General features: G+C 43.8%; 1 protein-coding gene across 1 annotated transcript in view; it reads left to right on the top strand.

Annotated features, from left to right (window-relative positions):
* LOC126418848 (4-pyridoxate dehydrogenase-like) overlaps positions 1-4,865 on the top strand; it is a 47,914-nt gene extending 43,049 nt beyond the window's left edge. Inside the window, exons 8-9 of the mRNA XM_050085836.1 lie at positions 4,457-4,523; positions 4,575-4,865. Of these exons, the coding sequence (XP_049941793.1) occupies positions 4,457-4,523; positions 4,575-4,865 (358 nt within the window). The remainder of the gene's footprint in view (positions 1-4,456; positions 4,524-4,574) is intronic.
* Positions 4,866-14,630: the final 9,765 nt, after the last annotated feature.

Genomic DNA, 14,630 nt, shown 5'->3' with positions numbered 1-14,630 from the left:
GACACTTAAATCTATACTCGATGTTAACAAATTTCTTTTCTTCAGAAACGCTTTCCTTGCCATTGCCAGTCTACATTTTATATCCTCTCTATTTCGACCATCATCAGTTATTTTGCTCCCCAAATAACAAAACTCCTTTACTACTTTAAGTGTCTCATTTCCTAATATAATTCCCTCAGCATCACCCGACTTACTTCGATTACATTCCATTATCCTCGTTTTGCTTTTGTTGATGATCATCTAATACCCTCTTTTCAAGACACTGTCCATTCCGTTCAACTGCTCTTCCAAGTCCTTTGCTGTCTCTGACAGTATTACAATGTCATCGGCGAACCCCAGCTCTTCCAAGTCCTTTGCTGTCTCTGACAGTATTACAATGTCATCGGCGAACCCCAAAGTTTTTATTTCTTCTCCATGGAATTTAATACCTACTCCGAACTTTTCTTTTGTTTCCTTTATTGCTTGCTCAGTATACAGATTGAATAACATCGGGGAGAGGCTACAACCCTGTCTCACTCCCTTCCCAACCACTGCTTCCCTTTCATGTCCCTCGACTCTTGTAACTGCCATCTGGTTACTGTACAAATTGTAAATAGCCTTTCGCTCCCTGTATTTTACCCCTGCCACCTTTAGAATTTGAATGAGAGTCTTCCAGCCAACATTGTCAAAAGCTTTCTCTAAGTCTACAAACGCTGGAAATGTAGGTTTGCCTTTCCTTAATCTACTTTCTAAGATAAGTCGTAGGGTCAGTATTGCCTCACGTGTTCCAATATTTCTACGGAATCCAAACTGATCTTCCCCAAGGTTGACTTCTACCAGTTTTTCCATTCGTCTGTAAAGAATTCGTTTAAGTATTTTGCAGCCATCACTTATTAAACTAATAGTTCGGTAATTTTCACATCTGTCAACATCTTTCTTTGGGATTGGAATTATTATATTCTTCGTGAAGTATGAGGGTATTTCGTCTGTCTCATACATATTGCTCACCGGATGGTAAAATTTTGTCAGGGTTGGCTCTCCCAAGGCTATCAGTAGTTGTGTACTTCCGGAGCCTTCTTTCGACTCAGGTCTTTCAGTGCTCTGTCAATCTCGTCCCGCAGTATTGTTTCTCCATTTCTTCTCCATCTACATCCTCTTCCATTTCCATAATATTGCCCTCCAGCACATCGCCCCTGTATAGACCCTCTGTGTACTCCTTCCACCTTTCTGCTTTCCCTTCTTAGCTTACAACTGGTTTTCCATCTGAGCTCTTTTGTCCAAAGGTCCCTCTAATTTTTCTGTAGGTATTATCTATCTTACTCCTAGCGATATGCGCCTCTACTTCCTTACATCTGTCCTCTAGCCACTCCTGCTTAGACATTTTGCACTTCCTGTCGATCTCATTTCTGAGACGTTTATATTCCGTTTTGCCTGCTTCACTTACTGCATTTTTATATTTTCTCCTTTCCTCACTCACATTCAGTATCTCTTCTGTTACCCAAGGATTTCTAGTAGCCCTCGTCCTTTTACCTACTTGATCCTCTGTTGCCTTCACTATTTCATCTCTCAAAGATACCCATTATTTTTCTTCTTCTTCTTCTTCTTCTTCTTCTTCTTATACTTTTATGTAACCAAAGCAATTACTTTTGATGCAAGTAGAGTTTACACGCACAAACATATTTGCTATTTTGTTCAAATGGCTTTGAGGACTATGGGACTTAACATTTGAGGTCATCAGTCCGCTAGAACTTAGAACTACTTACACCTAACTAACCTAAGGACCTCACACACATCCATGCCCGAGGCAGGATTCGAACCTGCGACCGTAGCAGCAGCGCGGTTCCGAACTGGAGCGCCTAGAACCACTCGACCACAACGGCCGGTTGCTATTTTGTACTCAACAGAATGTTCATCAACATAATAAATGGCAAGAGTTTCCTTATATTACTAAGAAATGCGAAAGTCGTTTATGAACAAAAAAAACATGTTTTATGTAAGTTCGACGAAATATTGAAGCGATGTTTGATATCTTTTGTTTGAATTTTTTTACTTTACCTTTTCTTTGTTTCTGAGGGAATTGCGTTTTCTAGCACTACGTGATGTAACTGTATTGTTTTCCTTATCCCCCTGTCTGACATTATAAATAAAGAATTTTCGAATAAAAATCTGAGTTAAACATTGAAATTTTCAATTTTGCTACAAATACTGTTTATTTTTAAGTAACAGACACGAAGTTAACTACGCAGAACAAAAATGTCCTTAGGTTGCGAGATCACCTATGCATCCTCTCTCTGTTTCTAGACAGTTCAGGATTTCTGGTTTCTAGGGAAATCTAGTAAGTCAGTGATGGCATACACAAACAAATCGATCGTTATGACGTAACGCCTTACAGGTATGCGACATACCTAACATACAGGTAACGCAGGTACGACCTTAACCAACCAAATCTATTAGGGAAACTACAGCAGGCTACAGCTACTTAGTGTGATAGTCTAGGGGTAGCCTACCGTAGTTTTACGAGTCTACTTGCTGATTATATGCAGCGTGATTTTGTTAAATGGGGACATACTGCAGGGGACCAGCACTTGCAGGATAAGGAGAAAAAAAGAGCCTCATTTGGACATAGGGCCGGAAATTTGTTGCAGACTACCTTTAGGAGGGGCAATATCATCAACCTTCAGATCAACCAGTTGTGGGCTACGGATAATCCCGATGGTGCTGTGGTAGCAAACGATCAGCACTGATTAAACTTCACTGTATGGGCGGGGATTACAGGCGAATGCGTCATGGGACCAGTCATCCTTCCACAAGACCTTACGGGCCGACTGATATCTTTACATTCTGCTGCAAGAAGCACCTTTGGTGGCACACAGGGATTGTGGCTACCACATGACGGTGCTCCAGCTCACTACGCTGTTGAGTGTGGACCTGGAACAGCAGTACAGACAGAGAATTCTCACTTGCCTTGGACGTTCTCGTGAGTGCTTTAGATTACTGAAACATACACTGCAGAGATCTTCAAGTGGGCGTACCCCTCTCGGAACGCATTTCTGGACCTAAGTCCATAAGCCGTATGACCTTTTTAGCTTTGTCATATCCCAGCACACTTTCCCTACACCAATTATTTTTTTCTTTTGGTTTCGATGTTATCTGCACAGCACAATCAGGACGTTAACGATTATATGGGTTTAGTGGTTTTTTTTGTCAACCTTTAGAGCAGAGATCAAAGAGAGGAAATGTCTCTGGGTGGGATGGATGTCCAGTTACAACAGGTTGTCAATTTTCATCAAATTGAGAGGACTCATCAAGTGGCGTAGCAACTTATTACATATAGTTAAGTGGTTTATTTTTCTGTCAACACACTGGTTTATTGGGATGTCAGACTGCAACTGATTAAAGAATGTCGGATTCGTTCAATAATCATTAGGAAGACCTTCTTCAGACATTCTTTCACTGCGACGCAGTGTGCTACCTACTGGCTACTTGTCCTACATCATAAATTATCAACACTTTGAAGTAATTCACTATCAATCAAGAGCCATTTACCCTATAGTACACGATACAAAATCCAATGAGTAACTTTTTCTTGATCTTCAATGAAATTCCTGTAACTTAATTCTTTGAGACAGAGACAGGCAGTCTCTGTGGAATGCTTTCTCCAATCAATATTGAAAATAGCTACATAGCTTGGAGTTGCAAAGCGTGCACCAGAGTCTCTATCACCAGCTTCTCGTATTTGACGTGCCTACTGCTCCATCAGGTGCTGCTGAGGGGCATTCACTGCATTCCAGCTGCTCGGATTACTCACGGAATCCCTAGTCTCTCTTAATCAGCCCCTCTCTGAGGTTTTATTCCATTCTACATTGGTTATGGGTGCACATAGCCATCTCTGCTATGTCTGTCGGGGATTTTCTCTTCGATGTTTTCCTCGACACGTCATCGTCTTTATTTTTGACTATCATTCTAAAGTGAACTCGACATCCTTCCCTTATTCACGCTGGACAGTACCCCGTCATTCCGTCGACCCCGACCCTCGGCGCTGCTGGCAAGATGTCAAATGTAGTGCTCGCAGGCACGTTTTGACCACATTTTCTACGGTCTTGACAGCATCGTATGCTCTCAGAGATAGTTTCCTACAGTTCACACTCCACTTAGCAATATCACCAAGTATACACCTAGATGAACAGTGCAGCAGTGGCAGTCTCTCTCCGTACTGCGAATCGAATGTGGGCCACAGCATATCCAGTTGTGACATGTCGACATGCTGTATAGACCTAGACGAATAATGCACCAGTGGCACTTTCTCCCCGTAGTGGGAGCCAAATGTGGGGCAGTGTATCCAGTTACGATGTCCCTGCACGCTGTATAGATCTAGAGGAATAATGCAGCAGTGACAATTTTTCCCCGTAGTGGAAGTCGTGACATGTGGACAGGCTCTGTGGAGCTAGCAGTGGCAGACTGTGCGGCGTGCCCGCAGGCCGGTGCTGGAGATGGGCTACTTCAGCGACCCGCGCGACCTGGAGCTGGTGGTGGCGGGCGTCCGGGCGGCGGAGCGCGTGGCCGGGGGCGGCGCGCTGCGGCGGCTGGGGGCGCGCGCCCTGCCGCTGGCCGTGCCCGCGTGCGCGCGCCTGCCCGCCGGCTCGGACGCGCACTGGCGCTGCGCCGCGCGCCACCTCTCCTTCACCATCTACCACCAGTGCTGCACGGCGGCCATGGGGCCGCGAGGCGTCCTGGACGAGCGGCTGCGCGTGCGCGGCGTCGCGGCGCTGCGCGTCGTCGACGCCTCCGCCATGCCGCTCCTCCCCTCCGGCCACACCAACGTGCCGGTCATCGCCCTGGCCGAGCGCGCCGCGGACCTCATCGCGGAGGACCACCAGGGGGCCTAGCCAGCAGCCGGCCGCCGCTGACCGCTTCACCGTCCACTGTGCGACGCCTTCAGACATTTCCTTCGTCTCCTTTACTGTTTCAACCGACACCGACGACGTATCGTCTGTGACAATCGCACAGATGCCAATAACGCCAGATGCCACACACCGTCACACGAAGATGACACGACGATCTCCATTACTTAGTGTATTACAAAATACAGTATACGAGGTGAGACATACTGGCAGATTACAACTCTGTGCCGGACCGAGACGGACTCGGGACCTTCACCTTTCGCGGGCAAGTGCTCTACAGATTGAGCTACCGCAGCACGACTTAAGGCCGGTTGCCACTAGAGCGCGGCAGAGCGGCGTGCGGCAACGGCAGCGGCAGCGGCAAGCGTTTTCCGCTTTGACGCTGCGGCTCGCGGTACTGGCGTTCCCATCTGGAAGCGGCAGACGATAGCGGTAGCCAATGACGGACAGCCACTGAGGTACGGGGCGGGACCCACTGAAACGCCCTGTGCGTTTGATTAACTATATCTTACACCTACATGAAGGAAAGACGAAGTCGCGTGAAGACATACAAAATTTTTCATTTTCTGTGCAATGTACTCTTTCACATATTTCATTTTTCATGTTTTCTCATTTCATGATGATAGTTCACTATCTCCTAACACATTGAAACAACGTACGACAGAACAGATTATTCAGATAGTTAAGCGAGACAAAAATTTAAAATGTGATACCGTAGCAGGTACACGAAAACAGTAAGAACACAAAGGCTTGGGGGAAGGGATGAAAGTGGAAGCCACCTGATAGAATTTCGCACAGAGAATAATATAATCATCGCCAGCACCTTGCTTAAGAATCATGAAAGAATAATACATACTTGGAACAAAGTTTTCTAAACCAGATTTTAAATTGTAAGACATTTCCCGGTGCAGACGCAAACCTACAATAATTTATTGGTTACGAGCTGCGGTTTAAAACCAAAGAGACAGTAAACGGTAGCAAATTAAGGATATGGAACTTGAATAAGTCAAGACCCGCAGTTTTTCGATAATCTTGAAGTTACCGCAATGCAATGACTGACTGCAACAGAGGAAGGAATCCGGTAGAATACGAATGGATATCTTTGAGAGAAGAAGTGGTCAATGCAGCAGAGTATGTGAACGGGAAGAAAGCACAGCAGAAATCGTTAGATAAAACGTGATATATTACATTTTACAAGAGGTAAAAAAATAAAAATGCAGCAAATAAAGTAGGCCATGGGAAATAGAAATGTCTATACATGACGTCGACAGAAAGTCCAAAATTGCAACGCCATTTTGCACTTGGAAAACATAGGGGAATGAAAATGAGAAAGAACAAAGAAAACTTTGCTCAAAGGAGAAGCAACTGTCAGGAACTCATTCGGCAAGCCAGAACTAAGTAAATAAGAGAAGGCTAGAAAGTGGAAGCAATATGTAGAGAGGAGAGGGGGAGGGGTTGTACAAACTAACATAAGCACAATGTTAGATTCCTGTGAGATGTCTGAACACGCAAGGCAATACTGATCCTACCACTTAGCTAACTAGACACACTGAAGAACTGCGAAACTGTGCTTATAGCATTTGCATGTTTAGAGAAAGGTTTTGACAATCTTAATTAAAATATTATTTGAAGCTCTGGTGATGTCATTGATAGGACACAGGGCCACAAGATTATCTACAACTTGTACAGAAACCAAACTGCATTTCTAAGACTTCAGTGACTTGAAAGCAGTAATTGAGAAGACAGAAGTAGAGACGATATAAAATGAAGACTGAATAGTAAGAAAAGCGTTCTGAAAAAGAAAATTTGTTCACATCGAATATAAATTCTAATGATTGGGTACTATTTTACACAGGTATTTGTGTGGAGTGCAGCCTTGTATGTAAGTGAAACTTTGGCGATGAACAGTTCTGTCAAGAAGACAATGGACGCTTTCAAAATGTGGTGATCAATAAGAATGCTGAAGATTGGATATGAGGATCATGTAACTAGAGGAGGCAGAGGAAATTATCTATAACTATCACTGGCTAGCCACACACACATACAGATATAAGGAGAACAGAAATAAAGAAACATTACTATTCAGCATATAATTCTTTAGGTTGGCAACATGTACATAAACGAACAGGAAGGGACATGAGGTGAACACACTGCAGTTACGACTTCAAATCAGTGTTTTCGGTAAAATGCCTACAGCTAGTGACAGAAGAAAAAAGAGCGAACATGAAAATGTGCTCATGTTCCACAAACTAAGTTTCAGTTCAACCTCCAGTATGAGACCAGGTGAGGCGAAACGCAGATGTCCGCCAAAAACTCGATTCACTGTAAGTAATCAGTTATTCATGTAAAAAAAGATGTGAACTGTTTTATAATCTGCAAGTATCACATATCAAAACAATCATTCTAGATTCCACCGAAGATGCCTTAAAGTAAAAGGCGAAACTTGTCTTGAACCAATAAAGTACACTGGATAAAGATAAAAACGTTTGTTACTTACGAAAGGAAATAATAAATAGCTGTAGATACTTAGCAAACTACATCTTATGACATATCAGCAAATTAGTTTCGGTTTAACTTCTCATTCCACATGCTATTAAATGCCGTTTACAAAAATTCATCCATCCCTTCAAAACTGTAGTTACTTTCATATCTCGGTAGATAAACAGATTTTGGATATTCATCTTGCGACGAAATACATGACTTTTTACAAGTTATCGTTTACAAAAAACCACGTTTCGATTTCTTGAACCGTTTACGAAATTTGCGGTTGATACAACCAGTGAAATCTGCCGCTTCCAGATGGGAACGCCAATTCCGCGAGCCGCCGCGTCGAACCGGAAAACGCTTGCCGCTGCCGCTGCCGTTGCCGCACGCCGCGCCGCCGCGCTCTAGTGGGAACCGGCCTTTACGATTAGCGCTCACTCCGCTGCAGAGTGGACATTTCAATCTGGAAACATCGCCTCGGCTGTGGCTAAGCCGTGTATGCGCACAGGCATTTCTTCCAGGATTGCTAGTCGTGCAAATTTCGCAGGAGAGCTTCTCTACAATGTCGAAGGGAGGAGACGAGGTACTAGCGTATGTAAAGCTGTGAGGATATATCGCGAGTCGTGCTCGGGTGGCTCCGTAGGTAGAGCACTTGCTCGCGAAAGGCGAACGTCCCGAGTTCGAGTCTCGGTCCAGCATACAGTTTTAATCTACCAGGAAATTTCATATCTGTACACAATGTGTTTCAGAGAGAAAATTTCATTCTGGAAACTTGCCTCAGGCTGTGGCTAAGCCACGTCTTCACAATATCCTTTCATCCAGAAGTGCTAATCTTCCAAGTTTCGCAGGAGAGCTTCTGTGAAGTTTGAATTTTGGAAAGTAGGACATGGAGCATTGGAAGAAGTAAAGCTGTGAAGAGGGAACATGCGTCGTGCTCGGGTGGCTCCGTAGGTAGAGCGCTTTGCCCAGGAAAGGGAAAGGTTCCGAGTTCGAGTCTCGGTCCGGCACAGGGTTTTAATCTGTCAGGAAGTTTCATATCAGCGCACACTCCGCTGCACACTGAATATTTCATTGGATCGGATTGTTTGGGGGAGGAGACCAGACAGCGAGCTCATCGGTCTGATCCGAATAGGGAAGGACGGGGAAGGAAGCCGGCCGTGCCTTTCAAAGGAACCATCATGGCATTTGCCTGGAGTGATTTAGGGAAATCACGGAAAACCTAAACCAGGATGGCCAGACGCGGGATTGAACCGAATGCGAGTCCAGTGTGCTAGCCACTGCGCCACCTCGCTCGGTGAATATTTCATTCTGGAGGTGTGAGAAACGTCATGACACCAATAACTGATGTGCAGCCATCATACAACTGTTATTCAAGCAATATTGACGACATTCAGACAAGTTATCAATCGTACGATTATTGCCAAACATGTTTCGGGATAACATTATCCCATTTTCAAGTGCTTAAAAAGTTTTTTTATGTCATTACGCCTTGTCACAACTTAGTAGTTGCAAACTGGATCTCGTGAACGATGCATGCTCCGTCTTGCATTGTTTTATGTTTATGTTTTGAGATGAAAATGCACGTATGCAGCTTGTTTTCAACTTGTGACGAGGCCTAATGGCATTAAGCACCTGAAAATGGGATAATGTTGTTCCGAAACATGTTTGGCAATAATTACACGATTGACAACTTGGCTGAATACTCGCAACATTGCTATGAAGACACCGGCTTTTTGATTACCAGGCTTTTTTTTTAAAAAAAAAAACAGCTACCTTGTCCAGTTCAAAGTAGTTCCCTCCGGCAGCTATACACCGGCGGAGTAGTCTTGGCAGCAGCTCTGAAAGACAACTGACAGAGCCTTCAGCATGTCGATGACATTCTTTTGAATGTTCTCCTGAGTCCCAAAATTACGTCCTTCTGAGAGATTTTTTAATTTCGGGAAAAGAAAAAAATCACGGACTCAGATGAGGTGAATGGGATGGCTGTGAAACAACAGTAATGTTTTTTGAGGTCAAAAATTCCATGATGGAAGTGGCCGTGTGACACGGGGCTTTGTCATGGTGTGGCATCCACTTGTTGGAATGTCCAGTCTCACTTGAGTCACCCTTGACTTGAGCCTTTCCAGGACACCTCTCTGTAAAACACTCGGTTGGCAGTTTGCGCTGGAGCAACAAATTCTTCAAGCATGACGCGCCTACTGTCAAAAAAAAAAGAGCATTGTTTTGATGTTTGATTTGCTAAATCCAACTTTTTTTCGGTCGAGGAGATGTCTCAGTGTGCCTGTCCTGACTCTGCAAATTTGTCTAAGAATCGTACTAAAAATCCAGGATTCACCACCTGTGATCACGTTCGTGATCATTGGCAACCCTCTCAAGACTGTACTTGTGCTCAGTTGTGAGGTTTGTTGGCACATATTTGGCATAAATCTATCGAATGTGCAAGTCTTCGGTCAAAATTTGATGTACGGTGAAAGCGTGAGTTTAACAGATCACCCATCATCCTTATTGTTAAACATCGGTCTGATCTCAAAACAGCAAGCACACGCTCAACGTTTTCGTTGGTTTTTGAAGCTGAAGATCTCCCTGCCTGAGCGAGGTACATCTTCAACGTGTTCTCGGCCTTCCAAACAGGATTTGTGACAGCGAAAAACTTGTGCTTTTCCAAGAAATGTCCCCCACAGACCTGTTTCAACTTTTCAAAGGTCACACCCGTGGATTTCCCAAGCATATGAGATGTTATAACGTTGGTCTAAATTCCGCTGCTCCATTTTAATAACGCACAACAAAAACGTGACTTCATTGATGGCGCTCACAAAAATAGCGTGATGGCAGTACGGAGCTGAAACTCGGACTGGGGGACGAACAGAGCGGTCTGCACAAGCAGGACACAGCGCTGCCAGATCGCTCTCTGTGCTGTCAGTCTCATTACTTTTCTTGCACACCTCACCTCATATGGTGATAAGTATCGGGACACCTATTAGTGGACATTAATATCGGGTCTGTCCACACCTCACCTTTATGACAGCTTGAACTCTGTTGGGTGTCTGGCTGCATGTGCAGCAACGGTAACCCACTCTTCCTCAAACGCCGGAACTAGAGAAGGTAGTGATGTTGGACGCTAAGGTCTGCAACGAAGTGGACATTCTGACTGATCACAAAGCTGTTCCATTGGGTTCAATTTGGGACTCTGGGTAGGCCAGTCTGTTCAAGAATGTTACTGTTCACAAGCGAGTGCCTGAAAGACGCTGCTTTGCGACAGAACGCACTGTCATACCGATACAACCGTCGTGTCCCAGCTGTTCCTCCACTGTACGCAGTATCTAATGCTGGTGTAAAATGTATTAATGTAGTCCTGCATTTACCACGTCATTAAGCGCAGTAACGGGACCACACCCTAACCACGAAAAACGCCCCCGCAAACCGCAACACCACCTCCTCCGTACTTCACTGTTGGCACAACACATTATGACAGTTGACGTTCTCCAGGTGTTCGCCAGGCCCATGCCCTACCATCAGATTGCCACACATAGCGTGATTCAGAAGTCCAGCCAGTCACTGTGCAGTCTCGCCGCTCTTTACATCATCCCAAGCGTCGCCTAGCACTGATCACATAAATGCTCAGTACGGACAGTCAGTGTCTTAGCTGAAGTACTGGCAGCACTTCGAATCTCACAAATGGTTCCTTCCTCTGATTTCGAGTGTTTTTTTTTGTTTTTTTTTTTTTTTTTTTTTTTTTTACAACCGCCCTCCGCATGATTGACGGCCTGTGTGCGCCAGTACATGAGGCGTACCTTGCCTTGGTTTCACTTTGGTCGTCCCTTTGCGTTTCTACTTCACGGCCACATCAACAGCAGCTTTGGGCAGCTTTAGAAGGGTTGAAATTTCACTAATGGACTTGTTATTCAGCAGCCGCCGAATGACCAGTCGACGTTCGAAGTCACCGGGCTACTCTTACCGACCCAATTTCCTGCTGTTGCTTCTGTATTATATTGACGTGTTCGGCTCTCGCGACATCTAGTGGTCAATTCCGCGTTACATGGAGTGTCCGGATGCTGTTGACGCAACTGTGTTGTAACATTTGTGATCTGGTACTATACGCCGACAGACATGCTGTGGGTCATATTTTGGATGTTTTGGCAAGTTACTGATAGCAACGGTTTTGTGGTAGTTTGTCTTATGTTTAGGAATCAACTACAGTGGAAGTATGAACAGAAGAGGATTGTCGCTCAATCGAAACCGTTTATCTAGTTGCTATTCGGCTCTACTGCGACGAGGACTTTACATTTTTTAACTGATACCGCTACATTTATGTGGAGCATAGATTTTCCAAGAAAGAAATGGTCTTTTACTGCCTAACATTTCATTTTAAAACTCTGAGAACAATAAATTGCACGAACGCAGCATCAGTCACATCATATGTCAGCATAACTGCAGTGAAACTGCACATTTCGTGCTCTAGCTCATGTTCACGTTATGCGGGTACATCTCATGTTAAGACTAAAATCCGAACGGTAACACCCGAAAGCACCACTCGTTTTCCATTGGACTCGCATTCGGAAGGAAGACGATTCAAAAGCGCGTCCGGCCATTCTGATTTAGGTTTTCCGTCATTTCCCTTAATCGCTTCAGCCATCGCCAAGATGGTTTCTTTGAAAGGGCACGACCGACTTCTTCCCCATCCATCGCTAATCCGAGCTTGCGCTCCGTCTGTAATGACCTCATTGTCAACGGGACGTTATATACTGTCCTGCTCCTCCTCGTTTGCCACGTGACACACTGCACTTTCTGCAAGACTCACGTTAGCAAAATTAACAGCAAAATATATTATTTAAAATAAGTTCCATTATACCTTTTTATAGCGAAATTATGAAACATATTTACTTGATAATAATAATCCTTCCTTATCCTCTTCATCCATAACACATTTAAGTCACCACACTCAATATTTTTACATACTTGTCAGTGTAAATGATGTATTTTGAAGCACTTGCAAAACACACATGAATACTGAAATTCGAAATTCTACTTTGTAATAATGTAATTCGCTAGTAATAAATAATATATTTGTTATATTTGTCTGAGCTATTATTTAACTTTTATGTCCGTTCTCTTCCTCGTTCGCTGTTGTAGACAGGTAGAATATTTGTAGAAGTGCCCATGGATCTAAAGGTAGTCTCTAGCACTACTTATTGCAAAGGCACTGTGCCCTTGGCTTCAGGCCGGCCGGGCTGGCCGAGCGGTTCTAGGCGCTTTAGTCTGGAACCGCGCGGCAGCTATCGTCGCGGGTTCGAATCCTGCCTCGGGCATGGATGTGTGTGATGTCCTTAGGTTAGTTAGGTTTAAGTAGTTCTAAGTTCTAGGGGACTGCCATTTGAACCATTTGAATTTGAACCCTTGGCTTTCTTTGGTCTACCAACTCGCTTACCCAGACAATTATAAAGGGAAACTTAATGTTTAGCCTGGAATTCGAATCGCACTTCAATCACTTCTTTCACGAATCACGTCACTTACAGCGCCGTGAACGAACCTAATGGTGTCCACTATTGGACTCTGACTCGATTATCACGGAGCCATCAGACCACTTCTCACCCAATATTTATGAAGTCACAAGTAATACCGGGGAAATCGAGCAGCAGTATTATCTGCACTGCTACTTCCATGATTAAACCCAGGTCGTTTCGCCGCATAAAAAACGTTGCACCTCTGAAGTGAATAGCTTCATAACAAACAAGGTTCTTACTTTCACTTCTCTCCACACACACACACACACACACACACACACACACACACACACACCATTCAACCAGCTCTGATATTTTCATGAATAATTTAGCATCAACCGTTAGGCTCTAGAATTAGCAAATCCTAACAGTATCGGACTTTATCGAATACTTCAGAGTTTGCAAAAATTTTAATAAGAAATCGGCTATTTCGTGAATTTTATTCATAATGGATGCAGTTGGACTCCGTGACTGTTCCTTTATGGTTATAGAATAATAACAGCCACCACTCACAGCAGAAGATGATTTTACTTAATATGCGACCGGTTTTTGGCTTGTGACCATTTTCTGGTGGTTTTATATTCAGTTGCATGTTTCAGTGCTCAGTGTTGGAGAAAGAAACAAATGATATGATGATGACTCAAAAGATCCAACTGAAACAATTGGAAGATGCTACGCGACTTGCGTTGTAAGATATTGTAGTACTTACACACAGCTGTAGCATCCATGTATTTCCACAATCACATTCGTGACTTTTTTTACAAAAGTATCATTTTTTTTACTCATTATCTGTACATATACATCTTTTTTAATATTAGTATTTCCATATTCTACTTTTCGTACTGTAGACGATAGTAACTTCAGAAGCACACGTACTCACAACATCTGTGTAAAACCCTAAGATGTTTTGGTCTGACGTTATACCTCTGTTCATTCACTCAGTGACCATAGCAGTACCGAAATAAGAAAGAGAAGGCCAAAATACTCAATTCCGTCTTCCGAAATTGTATCACCGCGGAAGATCGTACGAACGCCGAAATGGCAGATATTAAGATAGCCGTACCAGGACTAGATGAGAAATCTGTAAGATATTACAAATGATTACGCTAAAGATCGTGCTCCCATTCTAGTATCAGTTTATCATAGATCACTAGAGCAGCGAAGAGTATCTAGCAACTGAAAAAAGCGCAGGTCTTTCCCGTTTTCAGGAAGAGTCGTAGGACAGATGCATATAATTATAGGCATATATCGCTGACCTTGTGTAAATATAGAATGTGTTTTGCATAAAGCATTACAACGTTTTTTGCGAACGAAAGTCAACATCGATTCCGCAAACACAGACAGATCTTGCGAAATTTAGCCCGCTCTTTTCCTCTATGAGATCCATAGAGTTGTAGGCAACCCTCTCAGGTTGATTCTGATGATCTAGTAGAACGCGTCGGATGCTCTTCAATGCTGTTGGCCGATGATGCGGTTGTCCATAACGAAGTAGCAACGCCACAAAACAGTATCGACTTGCAGAACGACCTGCAGAGGACTGGTGAATGGAGCAGGTTCTGGCTGGTGACCAGGGAAGTAAATAAATTTACATACTGTATACACATAGGAAAAGAAATCTACAACTGTACAACTACATTATTGATGAACAATTGCTGGGGTCAGTATCTGCCGTAATATATCTAGGAGTAACTATCCGGACCGACCAAAGTGAATGATCACATAAAACAAATAGCAGGGAAAGCAGACAGATACATAGGAAGAATAT

This window comes from Schistocerca serialis, chromosome 9 (assembly GCF_023864345.2).
Source record: "Schistocerca serialis cubense isolate TAMUIC-IGC-003099 chromosome 9, iqSchSeri2.2, whole genome shotgun sequence".
In the NCBI taxonomy this organism is placed as follows: domain Eukaryota; kingdom Metazoa; phylum Arthropoda; class Insecta; order Orthoptera; family Acrididae; genus Schistocerca; species Schistocerca serialis.
This window is presented reverse-complemented; position numbering and strand designations above follow the sequence as displayed.